This window comes from Thermobia domestica, chromosome 14 (assembly GCF_964235325.1).
Source record: "Thermobia domestica chromosome 14, izTheDome1.hap1.1, whole genome shotgun sequence".
Classification (NCBI taxonomy): domain Eukaryota; kingdom Metazoa; phylum Arthropoda; class Insecta; order Zygentoma; family Lepismatidae; genus Thermobia; species Thermobia domestica.
This window is the reverse complement of record NC_137467.1, coordinates 201,853,402-201,871,292: the sequence shown is the minus strand read 5'-3', so window position 1 is coordinate 201,871,292 and position 17,891 is coordinate 201,853,402. Positions and strand designations below refer to the sequence as shown.

Here is a 17,891-nt window from a genome sequence, read left to right as displayed (position 1 = left end):
ATTTTGATCCTTGGTGTTGTATTTATTGAAAGTAAATTAGTTAATTAATTAACAATAATCTAAAAATAAATAAAATATTTTGCTTCTCAAGAAAGGGATTTCAAAATCTTTCAACAATAGTTTCTATGGTCCTAAGAAATGTTTAGATATTGGCGATTAAGTTTAATACGACTCTGGAAAAAATTGTTTTAAATTTTTGCAAATTACACAGAAGCAGAATTTTTGTTAGATCAAATATATTTTCTATTTTAAATCTTCCAATAACAGCAACATATATTTTTCTATGTGTTGATTCTGATGAATATTTAGAACACTCTAGTAGTGATGAATATGATGAATATGATGATGAAGATTCTGATGAATATTTATGGAGAAAGTATAATACGTAGTTAATTCAATTTTGTCCTCTGGACGTATATGTCAATTCCATAAATCAAATTAGGGTTAACCTGTAATGAAAGGCAAATTTCATAAGTAGAAAAATACCTATACGATCTTCGTAGATACAAGTATTCTTTAGGCTGGGATATGTTCTGTGGGACTGGTACAATCTGACAAAATAATATGAAGAAGACAAATATCAAACTGTACTAAACGAAGTGAACATCAAATATTATATTGGTAACCAAATCTATTTGTGAAACGTGTCCTGGAGACCAGAAATATGTCAGGAAGTTGTACATAGCATTGGACTAATTCAACCAACCGAATCTTGAGTGTCTCCTCTATTGTAAAACGTGGCGAAACTCTTCCTTCAATGACAATGGAAAAGCCTTTAGTGGGAAAAATAAAAGGCAGTGATGGTAAACAGTTGAAGACCATGAATGCAAACCAGCAGAAAGCTTCCAAGCACCGTTTAAAGTGTCACGGGAGGAAGTCAGTCAAGTACAATGTAAGTGATCTTACCCACATGAACAGGAATTTTTCATCTGTCGTTCAAGGAAAAACAAAAGCTGCACTATCCTCACCATCAAAGCTTGTTAATTTTTATTGTGTACAACCAGGTATTAGAAGATAACAATTACTGTTATATTAATTGTTTAAGATGTGTGTTAAAATTAAGGTAATGTTCTTATGTTTCGTACACAAGCAGTGACATACATAAGATATGTCTGAAAGGTTTGTATTGCCAGGTTGTCTAATAGGTATTGATCCTGTGTAGGTCAAAATTGAGAATGTATTTATTGTAGTTTCAAACCAGCATTATGAAGCTGACAGGCCGGTAGCCAGTCTAAAAATGTAGGGGGGCCCCGATCCAAAGATACTATATCAGCATATTATAGTTCATTTACAACCCTATCGTGAAAATTTTAGGGAACCCGCCCTAGATCCCCCGTGGATACAGGCCTGAAACTTATATGCACCATTTTTGTTCAATGATTTTCAGCCACTTTTCCGGAAACATCATAATTCCGTCACTGCAGAACTTCCCTGGTTTCTGGTCATAAAATTGCTATACAAAAACAGGCCCCTTTTGAAACTAACTTAGCACCATTCAGGGAGATCTGTGAAGATGGAAAGAAATGATAGTATGACATCAGTTGCTGGCTATACGATGAATGTATCGAAACATGCCTTCCATGGTTACTTAATTTCTGACGGATCGTTAAAGATGTACCTCGTCTGACGTTGTCAGCTTAGTGTACGACACGTTTCTATTGACTACTTCTGGCGGTTTCTTTTCAATTGCTAGGTGCAATAGTGCTTATTATCAAAAATACTGGTTCTGCTCTATCGTTTCACCTTGGGGCAGCGGCTCCTGATCTACGATGCCCTACCAATGAGAAACAGCAAAATCTTTCTGGCATCAGTGTATGCTTCGCTACAAACTGTGGAGCTGCTTCTAACTTCAACTACGGTCTTTCTTGCAAAATGTTTTTGGAAGTTATCCACTTTTCATTCAGAAGCGATTTCGATTTCAAAAATTTTATAATATGTTAAGTTTCAGTACAGATTTATAGGTAAAAATTTGATTCAGTATTTTTTAGTCCATTTTTATTTCTCAACCAGTTTTCTCGAAAAGATTGAACACTGATGATAACTGTTTAAGCAATTGACAGGTCATTGCTGCTTACACGCCATTGTTTCTCAACTCTTGCCAGAATTTTATCCACTTTTCTGTGACTGGTCGCCTACTGCGAGGAGTATTTTGGATATCGAAATTTCTAGAAGAAAACTTATTAAACCATCTTTTAGTGGTTGCTTTTGATAGTATGTCCAGCCCATAAACAGCACAAATTTTCCAACGAGCTTGCGCAGCATTTGCACCTTTATCGAATGAAATTATAAAATATTCACTTACTTTTCCTGTATATCTTACGTCAGATTCTAAGAATTGGAGCACATTTTTAGAAATCAACTAGTTTGAACTGTTAGGAGTCAAATGACGTTAAGCGCGACCCGCTGCAAATCATATATCCTGAGAATTGGGAACTAACGCTCTCTCTCGTGTGCAACAAGTTCTTTTTTTTTTTAAGACTGTCTAAAGATGTTTCATCTGCGGAAGACAATAGTGAACTTCTAAAAGATGGCTTCTCAAGAATAAAGCACAGTTTTAAAAAATTGATTTCCGAGCTTTGTCACAAAACTTCGCAGTTTATGAGCATATTTCAGCAGAGTTTACTCTAACGTGCAAAGGAAATTATCCACTTTAAGTCCTCGAAGAGTTCTAAGCAATTGATTAACCAAAGATATTCGTAGCTGATGACTTATTTGATGCCAAGTATATTTTTTTCTATTTTCGTATTTATTCCACTAATTGCTTCAATTCTTTAGTGGAATAGTGAAGTATTACGTGTTCCGCGTTAAGTTTACAAACTGATTCCTTTCGTGTCAAGTTACATCAGTAATATGAGCTCCCACGTGGTCAAGTGGTTAGTGTACGGTCCTTTGACGTGGGAGACCTCGGGTTTGATTTTCGGCGGGAGCTCATGTGAATCGAATTTCACGTTAAGCTGTAGGTCCACGTCTCATATATCCTTGGTGTAGAAAGGAATGCTTTAGTCAAAATGCAATTAATGTCAGTATTATGTTCGAAACGAAGTGCTACAAGAAGCAATGCTTGTATGCGATATTTCTTGGTCTAGATATGTTTCTCAAGAAAATTGAGGGATAAACAAACAGCGCCTTATTTCTCCTTATTAGTGGTTCTCAAACTGGGGTGTGTGAAGAGCGATCAAAAGGGTCGCAAGATATTGACATAAATAAACAAAAATTATGAATAAAGCACCACTTGTAATGACTACTTACAAATTTAGCTTTAGCCAACTTTACAGGTGGTACGTGTTGGAGTACTAAATTCAAATTCCTTTTCTCTTTCTAAGTTGGCCATGACTCTTCGGTTCAGGCTCTTTCTTTTAACAATAACATTTACTTTTTCAAAATATGTGGAACGATTGTCGATATTGTTGGAAGTATTGAAAAATATAAAAGCTACATTTAAATAGTTTATAACTGATTTACAACGATCCAAAAATATATTCTTAATTACACTATTATTTACAGTTATTTAACTTAGAACATTCGTGATACAGAATTTGTAACAGGCGCATTAAATTAAATACCGTACAAATTCAGCTGCTCCAAAATGATATACACAAGTCTTCCTGGAGATAAATACAAGTTGTGAGAAAATTGTTATTATCAGTAGCTAAGTTGGACGGAACGTCATTTCCTAAAATATTTGTCAGACAATATTGAAACCCAGTACGAGCTCATTCATAGGGAGACTGCTAAATTCACCAAGGTGAGTTTCGGTAAACACTTTTTCCAAAGTAACTGGTTATTATACTCATGTATTATTATTATTATTATTATTATTATTATTATTATTATTATTATTATTATTATTATTATTATTATTATTATTATTATTATTACATGCACTCACACAAAAAACCCACCTGGAAGGAACAATATGATGTCGATGTAATTGCGTACACATGCATGTCATCGGCTAGTATGTAAAGGATTAGGCTTATGATATGTATAACCACCCCAGAATGTGTTAGTCTTGTCACCGCGTTATTACATGGTTTTAATCCAACAGCCCCTCAGGTTTGGATGAATGTACTCATTTACTTGGAAGGGTGTTATCCTGTCTTGTTTTTACTCTTGAGACAAATTGCCTCACGAGCGTTGTAAGTGGCTTGCGATTTCCTGGATATTGACATTGGGACATCATGTCGGAGCTAGTCCCTCCCACATGTTCTATCGGGGACAGATCGGGGATTTTGCTGGTCAAGGGAATATCTAAACATCATGCAGGTATTTGATACAGACATGTGGAGTGTTTGGATGACCGTTCTCATATTAAAAGATGTTAGCAGGACACTATCTTGTGAGAGATAATACCACTTATTTTGTCAACGGATAGCCTCTGAGAATCCCCACGGAGGTGCGAAATTCCCTCAGAGATGACTTCTAGTCATACTCAACAACGCTTACTAGTACTTTTGCGATGCTACTTTAACCTTCAGGGCATTGAAATTACCCCCGTAGGAAATCATTTATCGTCACTGGGTAACAGATGAAGACGCTGGATGTCCGTGACGTACCGTTGGTCCGACAGAGGTCCTGAATGTATACCAGATGTGGCCTGAAGTCATACCAGATGGTTCTCCACACCATGACGCCAGAACTAACACCGATGTAGGTCTCCAAAGCAGTTTCAGAACCTGTTCTCTCCCCTCGACGCCACCATACTCGCAGATGATTTTCATTCTGAACCGACATTCATGTCCGTAAATTATGCGACGCTACTGGTAAATAATACATATTTACCGGGTACAGTAACAGTCCAAACACAACTGTATGTGTTGTTGTGTTAACGGTTGCCTAATGCATGGGGTCCAGAGAATACATAGTCCGGCTGATCCTAGTGTCTGACCAAAGGTGTAGGATGACAGGGTGTTGTAGTAAGTTCATTACTTGTACCGGCACGTCAGAGGTTATGATGTATTTCGAGCACAATACGTCTCTTGGTGTGGTAGGACTTCATCGACCGAAACCTTGGTGACTGTGTGATTTCCCTCATCTTCCCATTTATTTGAACTATGACCAATGTCACATTTGAATGTCTCACATTTCTGGATATTTCACGATTCGACCAGACCACTATATGTTAACATATAATAAAGCTCCTTTCAAATTCCGTCAGGTAGTGGTAACGTCGCTCAAAAATCGCTTGTCGCTATATACTATACTTTGTTTTCTATGAATATCAACCTTGAAGCCAGAAATAGTTGATTTCTTCCAGTTCCGGTGAACAGAGTGTTAACGAGATGAGATGGAACCTATCCTTGGAACGCTGAATCGATTGCAAAAAGTGCCTCTCGATAACTTTTACACCATGAACATAACTGTGGCAACAGGAAATATCAAAAAATGAAATCAGTGTTAAAATAAGACGTACAAGTAAATTTCAACCACTTATAGTGTCTGTAGTGTGTTGCGGATTATGACGAAATGTTCTATTCAAATACTGAATCGATTTTAGAAAATACTTATTGCTATATACCTATCTATTATCGTTTATGTTCTATGACAATAAATGGTGGAATCGCAGGTTGTCAATATTAACCACTTTCGATTCGAATAGAGGTTTAACGAAGAAAATGGAACTAAACATTTATGCATTTCTTGTAATGTTAAAACGATAGCGAAAAGGAATCTTGTTATCTCTTAATGCTTTTACTTTGTGGAAATCACTATTGAAACCCGAAAAAAGCAAATTTGAACGATTTCCGGTTTTGGTAGAGTGTTCCTAATAGTCCAGGTATGTTATCTTGTTACGATGAGTCGTTTTCAATTAGCCACTCCTCACTATTTGTTACCGTTTCCGTTATATGGAAACAAATATTGAAACCGTAAATGCCTAATTTAAGCCATTTCTGGTTTGAATTGAGGCTAATTTTAGAGACGATTGCCATATACTATTTCTCGATTTTTCTTACCATTCTTGTTGTTATACCTGTCCATAGACAGTGGGCCAAAACCGTATTATAGGACTTCCGCCAGTTCCGAAGTCTTATAATTATTTAGAATAACATGTGATATTGTGCATCAAATACACTTGTAGAAAAATATTCAGTAGCTCATTCATAAGTTTAATGTCGGAGCGGCCACAGATGCTCGGTTTCAAGAAGCTGTATGTTTACTTTACAATGTATATCTTCATTGTAACCCATACATGACTGAACTTAAACTTAATATAGGTACAACCAATTTTGCAAATTCAGAGTGATTTGTAACCTACATTTGAACATTTCTAAAAAAATAAAAAGATTTTAACGAATAATGAATGTAGAAACCTATGAATAATTTACGTTACATGTATCGGTATAATTTGACTGTTATTTATAGTCACTATATACAGGGTGTATCACAACAACACGGCCAAAGTTTGGGAGGTGACTCCTGACACCAAGATAAGACGAAAAGTATAGACAAATCTAGGTTCATAAATGCTTCCTTTCGGCTGCAGAAGACATGAAACAATAAACTTTGAAAGTCCATAGCTCCAACACTATGGAACCTACCGTAGTCGGGTCAAGAATTCACTTAGGAATTAATATGTGCGCATTCCCAAAATACATGTTGCAGAATCCTAAGGTGCTCACGCAACAATTTTTATAGAGGGAGTTTGGCTACGGGCATTTAATTTGAAGTACTCTCCAACTGTCTGTATAAAAATGGTCGCAGAAGTGCCGCAGGATTCTGAAACATGAATATTTGGATAGGGCATATATTAGTTCCTAAATAAAGTCTTCATTCGACTTCGGTAGGTCCTACAGTTTTGGAGCTATGGACTTTTCAAGTTCATTTTTCCATGTTTTCGGCAGCCTGTAGCTTCGAAAGGAAGTATTTGTTTACCAGGTTGATGTATACTTTCTGTCTTATCTTTGTGTCAGGAATCACCTCCCAAACGGTGAAGGTGTAGTTTTGAAACATTCTGTATACTGATTTTGCAACTTAACATTTGTGCTTTCCTACTGGAAATCGAACAAAGGACCGCATGCACCAAAGGCACATACGCTACTTACTAGAGGAGTCGGGAAGGCTTCTGGAACCTCAAGACTAGAGTGGAAATAAGATTTTCAATACGTAATATTAAATTTATACCATTCTCACTCCTATACCCCTTTGATATCTGTCGCTCAGATGTTGTATTTTTAGTAATCTCAGTTAGTCATATAAATGTCTAGATTTTTGATTGGTGGCTGAGAACTTTCTTTCTTTCCCTCAATGTCGACCGCAACAAACTTCGATTATGCATGTGGAAGTAGACGTTTCTTCATGAGTTTATACTTCATGTCGTCTTGAAAACAAACCTTCTTTGTTTAGAAACAGCTTTTCAAACGAGACGAAATAATTTTACATTTATTTAACGTATAAACATAATGAACACATTCTAATGGCGGATTCAAAATTCTCTTCCAGCCAATTTATCTCTAAATGGAAGGAGTGTATTTCATTACAAAAGCAGTCAGCTGACAAAGACTGATCTAGATAGGACAAGGGGAGTGGGAGGAATGGAAAGCTAGATGCAACTTATCAGTGGAGAGGTTGTCTATGCAGTACAAAACAACGTGGCAATAGCAGTAGCTAGGTCTTCTATCACTATCTCTGGTACCAGAGGATTATGAAACACGAATACTTAGATAAAGCATATACTACATTTTTAGTGAAACGTGAGAAGATTAAGAATTTTACTAATTGTGTTACAGATGCTGTGAGGATCACACCACCAGATGTGCTCTTCTTTGAAGAACGCCAAATGAAAGTTGTCGGATACACCATTGTTACAAATGTATCCACTCATTCCATTACATTTAAGGTTTGTATTAGTTATTGTTGTACAGTGACTTAAATGCTATTTTATAATGGTGCGTGTTATGTTTTTACTATATCATAGAAATTCCTAACAACTATTCTTAAAAATGAAATTAAATGAAATCTTTTAGTTATAACATCCGTTAGGCTAAAGGAGGCCATGATAAAGAGAAGTGAATTATGATGACAGAGTTAGTGGAATGATAATGTGAGAAAAAGCAGAGAATGCAGAGAAAACCCACGGACACGATGCTGTCCACCACAAGCTTATTTGGCTAGGGATCCGACGCCTCAAAGATATACACTCTACCACTGATCCACCGTGACCACTAGAATTATTCTTACCAAGAGTAAAGTATTTATACAAACACACACAGAAATAAATGTGAACGGTTTGAAAGAGGATTAAATTTTAACCTGGCTTTATTATAACAAAGAAAGTTCTGTCGCTTTCTCTTGAGGTCTGTGTTCAATTGGTCCTCCTGTGTGTTTGGTGGACTGTTCGCGGTATCGTGCATCGGGAACTGGTACCAGCTGGTCAGTACACCAATGCTATTATGTACTGTCAGTAGTTCGACCATGTTCAAGAAAAACTCAAAACTCTGGAGCCAGCACTTCTGAATCGGAAACGGGTCTTCTGTTAAAGGGCAAAGCTAAGTCCCACGTGACTAGAATGACCCGGGACACCATTCTACTTCTTGAATGGGAAACACTGTTGCATCTCCCATACTCCCCGGACATTCCGCCGTCCGATTAACACCAGTTCCATTCCTTGGGCAATCACCTTAGAGGACGACAGTTCAAATCCCTAGTAGAGGTGCAAAATGCACTTGATACCTTCGCTTCACGGCACACCATGTTCTTTCTCTATGGAATTCATGGCCTCCCAGAACGTTTGTAGAAGGTCGTCGAAGCTGATGTATACTATTTTTGATCTTGCAGGTACGTCTTATGTGACATGTCGATGTTCGAAGTTGGTGGGTGAAAAAACTACAGAACTTTCTTGATTACCTTTATATAATGATTTGGGCGGTTGAATTCGGGTTAATATTTCTTTCATCACGGAAGCTATATGAATCATGGACTTACAGTTTAACACGGAAACGGATAATTTTCGCCAAAAATCGACCCCACCAAAATATATGACGTGTTACCGTCCATTACTCATAGAGGATAATTTGTTTTTATCTTAACCAGAAGCCACGATACTAATAACCTTAAAGTGATAACTAGATGCAGGTTAGCTGTCCACTGGAGACTATTTGTACCGCAGTCCCAGTTATCCAGTTTTCCTTCAAGAATAGTTTATCACGGTCTCATTGAAAGGAGAAAGCAGCCATCTTAGCGAGAGGTTTGCTCTGCCACAGCAAGTAATCGACAATCATTTTGCATTCATAACAAGTTGCAATTCTAGCGTTCAGCGGAGCGGTAACACAGCCCTTGAGTGAGCACCGACATACAGAAAAGGTATGGAATGAGAAGACAGGGAAGTGAAAGTTCTCTATCGTTTTTGTTGGTATAATTTCCCCCGACGGCAGCATTCATAAATTAATATATTCGAGAATAGCAAGCGCAGATGCTGTTCTTGCTACTATTCTTTTAAAATGTTACTACAAGTTAATTGAAGTCCTATAACGTTCGGTAATTTTATTATTATCGTATATTTATTTTACTATATTTATAATTATAATAATAATAATAATAATATCATGAACATGAACGCCACGTGCCTGATGCTAACAATTTTTATAGTTGCTCGTCCTTACTTGCATTTGTATGCTCGTAAGACCGTCCATAGTATAGCATCTTGATGTCGACGTTCTGTTAGTTAACATAAGGTGTAAAGAAAATGCACCTATTTCTCATATGTAAACTATATCAATCTGTGAGTAACGTCCTAATAGTTAACAGTCGCTGTTCCGACGCCTCCCTGCCTTATTAGAAAATTGATGCTGATGATGTTGAAGATGATGTTTTGTTGTTTATTATTAACACAAAACTCGTATTAAAATTAAATGAAATTGTAATTGTAAACGTAAGTGCACCAGTATTTATCCTACGTCAAGCACTGTATAATTTAGTAACTACGCAATACGAACACAGTATATACGGTTAAGACACACAGTTGTTACCGTATGCACTTAACTAACTCTATGGCCTATGGAACCCGGATTTTCAATGCCGCGTTCACAAAAGCTCTCTATTTTCTTTTGTCTTTAACCAAATGGATCCAGTTTCTACTTTGTATTCTCATTTCTGCGAGATCCATCTCATTATTGTCATACTAGGGTGGGTCGTTTTGCCACTTTTTCTTCGGAACGAAACCTGGCAAAAGTGGCCAATCCACATGGACATTTCAAAAGTATATTTTTTTTTTCAAACCAAATAATACTAAATGAGAACTATTGCATCAAAGTTTCAAAATTTCACTGAAAATTGCAAAAAAATACCAAAATTGTTCATTTTTTGTCATGTTAAGGTAAACATATTTTTGGGTTTATACATGTCAGATGCTATGAAAACTGACATTCCAGTCTGAAAATGCCAGTTATATGCGCTTGGGGGGGTGTAGGGGTGCCTACTCTGGGGCCGGAAAAGAGGATAAATTCAGTACAATTAAACGTTTCTACAGCTTTTTTCGTCCTTGCCTTTTCCTTCGGGACCTGCTGGACCACTATGAAGATGAACGTGACAATTTTTTGGATAGCGTGGAGATGATACGTGGTGTTATCACTACGAGCCGGAATCCAAAAGACAGTCCATGGATTACCCATTTCTACAAGTGTTTCATACAGGCTCTGGTTCATCGTTGGAAAAAGTGCATAACAAATGGTGAGAACTATGTCGAAAAATGACAGTAAGTAGCTGAAATATTGCTCTGTTTAGCTGTGCTGTTGTTAGTTATGTATCTCCATTAGTTTCCATAAAAAAAGAATGCATTACTTTGGGAACGACTTTCGTAGATTTGACTGAAACTGTTATGATTCCTCAGAGATACAATGTAAGCAAGAGGGCTGTGGTACATATAGCATCAACTGTGCTTCAGGCAGCTTCAAAGGCTGGAATTATAACTTCTCAAAAATCTAGCGACATAACATCTGCTTTAACTGTAGACAGGAACAAAATAAGGCTTGCGAAATTTAAACTTGCTCGGAATTTAAAAGAAAGTTCTAGAAATGATGATCCCATTAAAATCCTATACTTTGATGATAGAAGAGATGACAATAAAATACACACATGCATCGTTAGAAAAGAGCACTTATCACTTGTGGCTGAACGTAACTCTCAATACGTTGGTCACGTGACACCATCCTCTGGCTCTGCACATGACGAGACCACAGCTATTTTCGAATACATCATGAATCAACTCAGAGTTGGGTTTGATAAAGTTGAGGTTCTTGGATGTGATGGAACATACACTAACACTGCTTGGAATGGAGTTGTTCTTCGAAAATTAGAGGAACTAACAGGAAAACATATGCAATGGGCTATTTGCCTCTTTCATTTTAATGAACTGCTTTTCCGAGCCCTCTTCACGCATATTCACGGCACTTATTCAAGCCCTTATTATTACACATGTCCCATAGTTTCAAAACTATCTAACTGTGGAAAGCTTTCGGTGTTGCTATTCAAACCAATAAAATATGACTTACCTCATCATAGCCCAGAAGAGCACAGAAAACTCAGTAAGGACCTGAGATGCTTGTTCCAGATATCTCAAGCCATTGACTCCAGAGCATGCCCGGAAAAGCTTGTTTCTATGTTCCCTGGCAAATTAAACAAAGCTAGCTGGTTGACTAGTGCAAAAAGAATTTTAACATTGTATATCGCAACAAAAAAACTACCAAGAAATTAATAGAAATTGCGACATTCCTACTTAGAGTCTGTGTGGTTATGCAATGCCGTATCAGAACATAGTCTTCCATTGCTGATGGTCCTCTCACGTCTTTGAAGCCATTCAAGGTTTAGATACTTACCAAGGGAATACCAGGCTATAATTCGTTCATCCATTCAGACGAATGCATTTTTTGCACTCCCAGAAAATTTATTCTCGCCATGATGACTGATGGTCTACTTGCTGTCCGACAAGATGCATTACATAAGATTCTTAGTGCTCGAGAACATGAAGCAGAATCTCCATAACTCCGTTAGATATAACATCCTTCCCAGACTGAATTTTGAGGCAAACGATTACACTGCAATGATCTTTCGGGAAAGCACTGATGTTTCAATAACTGTACTACCGATAAGTTCTATGGACGGTACCAAACAAACAGCTCATGGTCAAACTTTCACTTCCTGACAATACTGTGCCAGAATGGTCCTTCACCGTCCATCCGTGCCACATGGTGGCAGTAGAACGGGTAGTGAAATTAGTCACTGAAGAAACCTCCCGAGTATGTGCCAGTGATGCTAGGGGCGGAATAATCAGGTCAATCTTACTTTCTAGGCAAGCTGCGTCCAAATTTCAATCAAAGTCCCAACTTGTGACATTTTTTCCTGACAGTGACTAATCGGATCAGTTCATCCGGCCCTATATATGGTTGGTTGATTGGATAGGCCTAGGCGAGGAGCCGTAGGTGCAGCCACCTCTACATGGTGGGCTCTGGGTCACTTCGCTAGGCTATATTACCAGGTGAGCGAGAAGCTACACAACCGCTTAACTGTACTGAATTTGTTCCCTTTTCTGGCCCCATAGGAGGCACCCCTATTCCCCCAAAGTGCATATAACTGGCATTTTTATACTTGAATGTCAGTTTTCATAGCAATTGACATGTATTTAACCAAAAATATGTTTACTTTAACATAACTAAAATTAATGAACAATTTTGGTATTTGTTTGTAATTTTCAGGTAAATTTTGAAACTTTGAGGCAATATTTCTCACAGAAGATATTATCTGATTTGAAAAAAAAAATCTATACCTGAAATGTCCATGTAGATTGGCCACTTTTGCCAGGTATTACATTTCATTTCGAGAAAAAAGTGGTAAAACGCTGCACCCTATTGTCATACCATCCCGTATGTCTTTAGAATGATCCAATATTTAACCAGATTTATCACCAACTCATATGACACACGTTCCCATTGACAGACCGTAACCTTGCTCAGCGTTAGTATGTATTTGTGTAAACGCAACTTAGTTGGCAAAGGAAAAGAATTTAAATAAACAATTAGAAGTTTTAATTGATCACGATTGGTTACTTAGAAAGACTGAGCCTTATGCAGAGTTGTTGTGACGCATGATTAGTGCCATACTAAAGAGTTTGACCAACATATGTCTCCTGCAGTAGCCAGGCCTTTAGTATGACGCTAATCATACGTCGAAATCACTCTGCATAAGGCGGACTGTGTTTTTGTAAATCAAATAACAAGTGATGTGGGTGCCCTCAGACACAGCGGTAGTTAATTCAGTTGAAGAAGGTTTGAGAAGATTTAGCTATTGCTTCGTTGTTCGTGCGGAAGGTGGAGGTTACATAAAACATTTATAACATAGTGAGTAAAACTTGGCAATTCCATAAACTATTTTCAACTTGTTATGTAATTATAACTAATTTAATTTGCATAATGTAAAGCTTTTAAACTGGTGCCATCTTCTATATTCATCCTGTGTATTGTTTCAGATTCAAACTACTGCACATCAGAAGTATAAAGCCAAACCAAACGTTGGATTTCTCCAGCCTGGAGATTCTGTTCAAGTGAAGATATACATGAACTCAGAGAACCCAAGGAGGGATAGAGGAGAAGATAAATTACGCTTAGTCGTCTGTCCTCTGTCAGCGAATAATATGGAGAAAACGTCAGTCAAGAATTTCTGGAAGGTAGATTCAATTTTCTCTTAACTTTCGTTGTCAGTAGGAGAGGATTGTTAAAATGATCCCCTTAAGACAAATTAACCTCCATATCTTAACTCAAATAATCCACAGCGTGACCATTGTGTCAGTACAAATTGTCTTATCTCAACATCATAACATATATTTTAAAATATTTACAAGACAGATATTTGATAGTAATTCCATGCAGAGAAAACTAAATACATGGAAGTGCGTCGGGAACGTAATACGGCAAATTGTGGAGGCGTTAAAATATTAAATAATACTTTTGATAAAGTGGATACTTTCAAATATTTAGGATCAATATTAACATACGAAAATCATATTCACGAAGAAATTAAATGTCGACTAAAAGCAGGGAATTCGTGTTACTATTCGGTTCAAAAACTCTTGTCGTCGCGAATTCTGTCGAGGAATTTGAAGCTTAAAATATATAAAACGATAATCATGCCTGTTGTTCTGTATGGTTGCGAAACATGGTCGCTTACTCTCAGGGAAGAACATAGACTGAAAGTATCTGAGAACAGGATCCTGAGAAGAATATTCGGACCCAAGAGGAACGAGAATGGGGAATGGCGGAAGCTTCATAACGAGGAACTACATAGTTTATACGGTTTACCCAACATTGTTAGGGTCGTCAAGTCTAGGAGGCTTAGGTGGGCAGGTCATGTAGCTAGAATGGAAGAAAGTAGAAACGCTTTCAAAGTCTTGACTGGTAGACCCATAGGAAAACGACCATTAGGAAGATCTAGGCGCAGATGGGAGGATAATATTAAGATGGATCTCGCAGAGATAGGAATACAAAGTAGAAACTGGATCCAATTAGCTAAGGATAGAAGTCAGTGGAGAGCTTTTGTGAACGCGGCACTGAACCTCCGGGTTCCATAGGCCATAGAGTTAGTTAGTTAGTTAATTCCATGTAAACTATATATTTTGACCTATTGCAAAACGATCATTTTACTTTCGGACCATTGAAGATAGTGGGGAAATTCCACTGAACCTCCAATAATGTGCATACGTATTTGGCAAGTTAAGTTCTGCTATATAATTCAATAACTGAATACCTTAAAAATAATCGATACATCAAAAGTTTAACATGACAGCCATAATTTCACACCAAATGTTGAAGATGTTCTTTGCAGTTACTTGGTTTAAATCAGGTGCGTCATTTCGCTTGATGGGGACAAGAGCACCAAGAGGTTTCACGTTTTTTACTGGGGTCAATCCATACGAAGTGGTCCAGAGATGGCTGCTCGATCCAGGCCCGATACCAGCCACAGAGGTTTGGAGGGAGAGCCTTGAATATGTTAGGAGGGAAAATTCGTCAAAAATTCTCTTACAAAAATTTAAATTGTTTTTTCTATTGAGGTCTGGAGGGACCACGAATAGTTTAGGGGGGCCAGGGCCCCTAGCCCTCCTCTGGTTGCGGGCCTGGCTCGATCTCTCCGAAAATGATTAAACTTTGTGATGAATTTTGTGTATTAACAGGTCAATAACATCATCACGTTGTCGCATGTATAGTCACGAAAGAAATAATTTTTTCAGTTGACAATTTTTTCCCCTAAAAACTTAACAATAATTTAACTTACTAGAGTACAGATTTTGGTAAGTTATCAAATTATAACTGTTCTAAGGATAGCAACAAAAAGATCCAAATTAATTCATTTGTTCCCGAGTTATTGGCAAAGGAAAATTTGTCAACTGTCAAATACTTTCTTTCCTGGGTGTACAAGAATTCCTGAATGGCGGACATCTTTTTTGTCGATGGAGTGTATTTTTTTTTTTTTCATTTGCAAGCTTTTACAAAAACTGCAGTTGCTCAGGATATATGTATTAGACGAACTCCAAACATAAACGAATATTTAGAGGAAAGACAGAGGCATACGGAGAATATAAACTTTTGCGTCTAAATAAATATGCAGGGTTGCAAACCAATACATGAAATCACCAGAAAATCCACAGAAAATTGCACTTTTTGAGGGGCTGTAATTTGGAATGGCATAAAGTGGGGTTTCATAAGTTTCGTGCTGAATCTATTACATGTAAAGAATCTGCAGGAATATCTACAACTAGATACTACTTTCATCCTGGATTTATGGGGGTCCGAAAGTTGAAGATTATAATTTTGATGCCATTTTTTGGAACTTGATATCTCAGGAGGGCAAACTACTTAGGCCACAAAGTAAATCTGTACGTGAATAAACTATTGCAAAAAGTAAGAACTGATATCACATGGAGAAAAAGTGAGGACGTGGTAAAAACGCGAAGAAAGCACGTACGTGGCGACGTTTCATGCTAGTTCTCAAAAACTTTGCATGGTTCAGCAATTAGGCCCGCTTTTGTTTGTGTTCAGTTGTGGAAAAGCTTGCGAGTGGCGTTTGTTCCATCTTTCTAGCTCCATAATCATTGCCACGTTTACAGAGTGGACAATTTATCTTGACCATCCGCTATAGCGGACAAACCAAAGCAGAGAGAAAAGTGAAACTTTGCACGGAGCAACTATAAGAAGGGGGACATCTTTGTATGTATTAAACAGAAAGACTGAACATTTTTGCCAACCCAATATAGCTATATTTTTCAAATGGCACTACGTCAGATTATTACATATTTCAAATCAACGTGTGAAAATTAACTTAAAATACCACTTTTCTTATTGAATGTTGCAAACTAACGATGTTATATTATCACCAACATCCAAAGTTCGGAAGCCTCTAACGCAATTACAGCATAACGGAGATGCACAGGATAATGCACATCAAAAGCACTTTAGTGTTGGATACCTTGGTCATGGTATGACTTGTTTCGAATGAATAGGAACGAAGTTACCAGAGCTTGAAATTTTAATTTTTTTTTTGAAAGTCTTTATTTCGAAATAACGCTAAGATAAGTATCATACCTAGTTATTTGACTGGTTTGTAATAGATCTGTAAATTATTTTGCAGTTTCCAGCACTTCGATATCTTAAACCGTTCCAGAGATATGATAAACATTGCTGAAGTTTGCAACACTGCTTAAATAGTGTAAACGCGAGAACTTATTGTAATTACAGGTACTAAAAGCTATTGCTGTAATTCTACAGAAGAGAAAGGAAACAACAATCATTTTAAATATTTTCCACAAATGCGCCATTTTCAGCAGGATAAGATAAATAGGTATAGCGCAACCTTGTGAACACAGTAACTTTCGTAACTGGGATTGGATTTCAATGATACTTTGCTGAGATATTAAGTGCCTTAATACCAAGGCCCAGTTCGACGATGGTGTCGCGGGTGCAAAGCAGAGCTAACTCCCTCACCATATAGACGTGGCAATGATCATGGAGCTAGGAAGATGGAAAAAAAACGCCACTCGCAATCTTTTGCACAAACGAAAAGCTTGCCTAATTGCTGCACCATACGTAGTTTTTGAGATCTAGCATGAAACATCAAAACATTTAAATTTTCCCGGGCTACGACAATCGTCACGCACGTGGTTTCTTCGCGTTTTTACCACGCCCTCACTTTTTTCTCCATGTAATATCAGTCTTGATTTTTTTGCAATAATTTATTCATATGCAGAATTATTTTTTGGCCTAAGCAGCAATTTTTAGCATTTTGCCCTCCTGAGATATTACGCCCCAAAAATGACATTAAACTCACAAACTTCAACTTTCGGACACTCATAAATCTACGGTGCCAGTAGTGTCTGTGGATATTTCTACAGACTCTTTACGTGAAATAGTATTCAGTACAAAACTTGTGAACCCCCCAATTTATGCTATTCCAAAATACCTTATGCCTTTAACCCCCACTTTATGCCTTTAAAAGTATAATTTTTTGTAGTTTTTCTGGTGATTTGATGTATTGGTTTGCAACCTTGCATATTTATTTAGAAGCTTCTCCATGTACTTTAGTCTCTCTTCTAAACATTTGTTTTTGTTTGGTTTTCGTCTGATTCGTACGTCCTGAGTAACTGTAGTTTTCGTAAACGCTTGCAAATGCAAAAATTGGCACTCCACCGACCACAAATATGGCCGCCATTCAGAAACACTTGTACATACCGACAACGTGAATAGTGTTTTCGACCTTCTCATACACAAGATTCATCACACTCCAATTTCTATAATTTTCGGAGATATTCGAGCAACCATTTTACCCATCTTTGGACCACTTCAGATAGATCGATCCACCAATTTATTATTAGACAATCGATTAAAGTATATGTATTCTTTTCAAACTCTTGGGGG

At 37.3% G+C, this 17,891-nt stretch overlaps 1 protein-coding gene across 3 annotated transcripts in view; it reads left to right on the top strand.

The window, feature by feature from the left end:
• The first annotated feature begins 208 nt into the window (after window positions 1-208).
• Window positions 209-17,891, top strand: part of LOC145670769 (vesicle-associated membrane protein-associated protein A-like) — a 49,316-nt gene continuing 31,633 nt past the window's right edge. For 2 of the 3 annotated variants that reach the window (XM_081739534.1, XM_081739533.1), the window contains exons 1-3: window positions 209-1,004; window positions 7,728-7,837; window positions 13,457-13,654. In XM_081739534.1, coding sequence (XP_081595660.1) covers window positions 758-1,004; window positions 7,728-7,837; window positions 13,457-13,654 — 555 coding nt within the window. In that variant the 5' untranslated portion in view covers window positions 209-757. The remainder of the gene's footprint in view (window positions 1,005-7,727; window positions 7,838-13,456; window positions 13,655-17,891) is intronic. The other variant, XM_081739535.1, reaches the window with a different exon arrangement.